Raw genomic sequence first — 3898 nt, 5'->3', positions numbered from 1 at the left:
ATTTTAATTTAAAATATATATTTAACTATTTATTAATTATTTAATTATTTTATAATTACATAAGCAAAATATTTTTCCATTTTTGATAAAAATGATTAATCGGTATTTCTTTGGAAAACAAATGTGCAAGTAAAATATATATTTAACTATTTAATCTAAAATTAATTATTTTATAATTACATAAGCAAAATATTTTTCCATTTTTGATAAAAATGATTAATCGGTATTTCTTTGGAAAACATTTCAAAAAATGTGCAAGATGTATGAAAAATTGCACGAAATTATTTAAAAAATATACATAAACAAGAATATTATGAAAAATGATATAAAAATATTTTTAAAAGTAATATCTCCAATATGTGTAAGAAAGAATTTTATTTTTTAAATAGATATCTTAATTTCAGCCAAAAAATATGTAACATATTTAGAACAGAAGATAAGTAGTACGAACCTAAACAGGATCTACCGTCAGGACCAAGATTGAATCCCGGATGACATTCACATTGAAAATTGCCTAACGTGTTGATGCAGCGTCCATTTTGGCAAGGCGAACTTATGCACTCATCGATATCTTGCAGAATAAATCATAACGAATAATTATATAAAAATAATTTGTTCTCTATATTTTTTCGTATACTCAATTTTTTTTGATTTTATGAAATTTTGCATAATTTTAATTTAATTCTGTAAAATTCTCAAGAGCTTCATTAAACATCTCTTTTTTTTTTTTTTTTTTTGAAAGCTGTAGATTATTAAAACATTGAAAATTTGAAGAATTTGAAAATTCAGTATATTATTTTCGAAATTGTTAATTATATTGATGAAATTACCGATACAATGGCTCTGATCGGGGCCAATCCTGAAGCCGGAGTCACAGACGCATTTGAAGGAGCCCTCCATGTTGACGCACTTGCCGTTCTCGCACATTCCGCTGGTAGAACACTCGTCCATGTCCACGCAGAAAGTGTTGTCTCTTGAAGGAGTGAAGCCCGATTGACAAATACAATGATAAGATCCCGGCGTGTTCTCGCAACGACCGTTTAGACAGATTCGCGGATTTTCTACGCACTCGTTGATGTCTGAAATAAAAAAATTCGGACGGATTGTTATCATATAAATTAAAAATATCTTTCAGAAATATTCTTGACTACAGATATTTTAAACGTATTGATAATTCGCAAAATATATTTCTGAAATTTCCGACGAATTCTTCGCAAATTCTCATATAAAGATAAAGTAATGCCAGCGTAACATTTGTTTTACATTATTTTTCACCTATACAAGTATTTCTCGTCGGCGACAACGTGTAACCGTCGTTACATTCGCACTTGAAGGATCCGTTCATGTTGATGCAATGTCCATTGGTGCACATTCCGGTGTCTTGACATTCGTCGTGATCTAGAAAGACATTAATATCGTGTAATATCGTATGCCGTAGAAGTTACACTTAGTGATGTAAAAAAACCGTTTTTTTCATTGAAAAAAACAAATTTTTTTAAATTATTTTTTTAAATATAATTTTATTTTCCTTTATTATTTTTCTTTATATTTGTTTGTTAACATAATAAAAAAACTAAAGTTTTTATATTTTTAATTAATTTTTTTTCGAAAGTAATTTTAATGGATTAATGAGATACTTTTGCGGCAAATTATATCAAACTCGACATGATTCGGATAATTTTCAATTAGATGCGTAACAAAAATTTTTATTATGCATCTAATTGAAAATTATTCGAATTATGTCGTGTTTGATATCATTTTAACCGCAAAAATCGCATTAATCCATTAAAATTGTTTTCAAAAGATAAAATAAAAAATAAAAGAATTGATTTTTAGTTCATAAGATGCTTATATTCGTGAAATAGCCAATTGGAATGCAAGCTACATTTAAAATAATAATGGTTAATTCAAATCTATCATTTAAAAAGTTAAAAATAATAAAAAATAAATTTTTGCAGTAATCAAAATATAAAGATATTAAATACCTGAAAAAAACAAAATTTTGAAAAAAGGAAACAAGGCTTGTTGTTTTTTTTTTTTCTATTTACATCTCTAACTACACTATTGGAAAATGTGTGTTTTCTTGTTAAAAAATATGCTGCATGGTTAAAATTTTTGTGTTAAATATTTAATATATTCATGTGTTAATTTAACACATTGCTGTTGTATTGACTGAATTCAAATGTTAAATTATTAAAACAACTGAAAAAAGTGTGAAAATAACAATGTGCACATATTTTTAATTTTACACAATAGATATATTTTGTATTATTAGTAATAGAATTTATCTGTTAAAATTTACAGAAAAAAATATTGATTTTATTCTATAATAGTGGTCGAAGTGACTACAGACCGTCAATAACTTTTTTAATTTTATCATTAAAAATATATTGATTTTACACAAATTTATTTCAAATTACTATGAAGCATTTATTTTGTGTTGAAATATTAACATAGTATTAGTGTATAACATATCCATATTATGTGTAATTAAGACAAAAATTTGTATAGACTGATTGAGACATGCAATATACATATATTAAATCTAAATCAAATTTTCCAACAATATACTGTTCCTTCGTCGAGAAAAAGTAATCGGTTACCAGTGCAGTATCTGCCATCGCCGGAAACGACGAAGCCGGGTGGGCAGTCGCAGGTGAAGCTACCGGGTTGATTGTGACAGATCCCGCCCTGGCAGTAACCCAATAAACACTCGTCCACGTCTTCGCATCTACCGCCAGGCTTCCTCGTGAATCCGGGATAGCACTCGCATTCGTAGCCTTCCTTGGTATCGATGCACTTGCCGTCGCCGCATATGTCCGGTCGCAGCGCGCACTCGTTCACCTCCGTGATCGACTGCAGTTGCGAGCAAAGCCTGTTGTAATCGTCTACAATTGAGTAATAACGTGGATCCTGTAGAATTGCCAATTGTCGTAAAAGTGCTTGCTTTTATCTTAGCATTTTTGTCCATTTTATTTCTCTCGCGAGTCTAGAGTCTCTCTCTCTCATTCTCTCTCTCTCTCATTCTCTCTCTCTCTCTCTCTCTCTCTCTCTCTCTCTCTCTCTCTCTCTCTCTCTCTCTCTCTCTCTCTCTCTCTCTCTCTCTCTCTCTCTCTCTCTCTCTCTCTCTCTCTCTCTCTCTCTCTCTCTCTCTCTCTCTCTCTCTCTCTCTCTCTCTCTCTCTCTCTCTCTCTCTCTCTCTCTCTCTCTCTCTCTCTCTCTCTCTCTCTCTCTCTCTCTCTCTCTCTCTCTCTCTCTCTCTCTCTCTCTCTCTCTCTCTCTCTCTCTCTCTCTCTCTCTCTCTCTCTCTCTCTCTCTCTCTCTCTCTCTCTCTCTCTCTCTCTCTCTCTCTCTCTCTCTCTCTCTCTCTCTCTCTCTCTCTCTCTCTCTCTCTCTCTCTCTCTCTCTCTCTCTCTCTCTCTCTCTCTCTCTCTCTCTCTCTCTCTCTCTCTCTCTCTCTCTCTCTCTCTCTCTCTCTCTCTCTCTCTCTCTCTCTCTCTCTCTCTCTCTCTCTCTCTCTCTCTCTCTCTCTCTCTCTCTCTCTCTCTCTCTCTCTCTCTCTCTCTCTCTCTCTCTCTCTCTCTCTCTCTCTCTCTCTCTCTCTCTCTCTCTCTCTCTCTCTCTCTCTCTCTCTCTCTCTCTCTCTCTCTCTCTCTCTCTCTCTCTCTCTCTCTCTCTCTCTCTCTCTCTCTCTCTCTCTCTCTCTCTCTCTCTCTCTCTCTCTCTCTCTCTCTCTCTCTCTCTCTCTCTCTCTCTCTCTCTCTCTCTCTCTCTCTCTCTCTCTCTCTCTCTCTCTCTCTCTCTCTCTCTCTCTCTCTCTCTCTCTCTCTCTCTCTCTCTCTCTCTCTCTCTCTCTCTCTCTCTCTCTCTCTCTCTCTCTCTCTCTCTCTCTCTCTCT

At 33.9% G+C, this 3898-nt stretch overlaps 1 protein-coding gene across 3 annotated transcripts in view; it reads right to left on the bottom strand.

Moving 5' to 3' along the window:
- The window catches only part of LOC115242605 (fibrillin-2-like), a 40533-nt gene that overhangs the window by 16464 nt on the left and 20171 nt on the right, over window positions 1–3898 (bottom strand). Inside the window, exons 10-13 of one of the 3 annotated variants that reach the window (XM_029819025.1) lie at window positions 2604–2888; window positions 1276–1398; window positions 831–1079; window positions 452–571 (exon numbers count right to left, since the gene is read on the bottom strand). In XM_029819025.1, the coding sequence (XP_029674885.1) occupies window positions 452–571; window positions 831–1079; window positions 1276–1398; window positions 2604–2888 (777 nt within the window). The remainder of the gene's footprint in view (window positions 1–451; window positions 572–830; window positions 1080–1275; window positions 1399–2603; window positions 2889–3898) is intronic. The other 2 variants (XM_029819040.1, XM_029819033.1) reach the window with 2 other exon arrangements.

Source organism: Formica exsecta, unplaced genomic scaffold (assembly GCF_003651465.1).
Source record: "Formica exsecta isolate Colony F162 unplaced genomic scaffold, ASM365146v1 scaffold120, whole genome shotgun sequence".
Taxonomy (NCBI): domain Eukaryota; kingdom Metazoa; phylum Arthropoda; class Insecta; order Hymenoptera; family Formicidae; genus Formica; species Formica exsecta.
The sequence above is the reverse complement of the archived record's forward strand: the minus strand, read 5'-3'. Positions and strand labels throughout refer to the sequence as shown.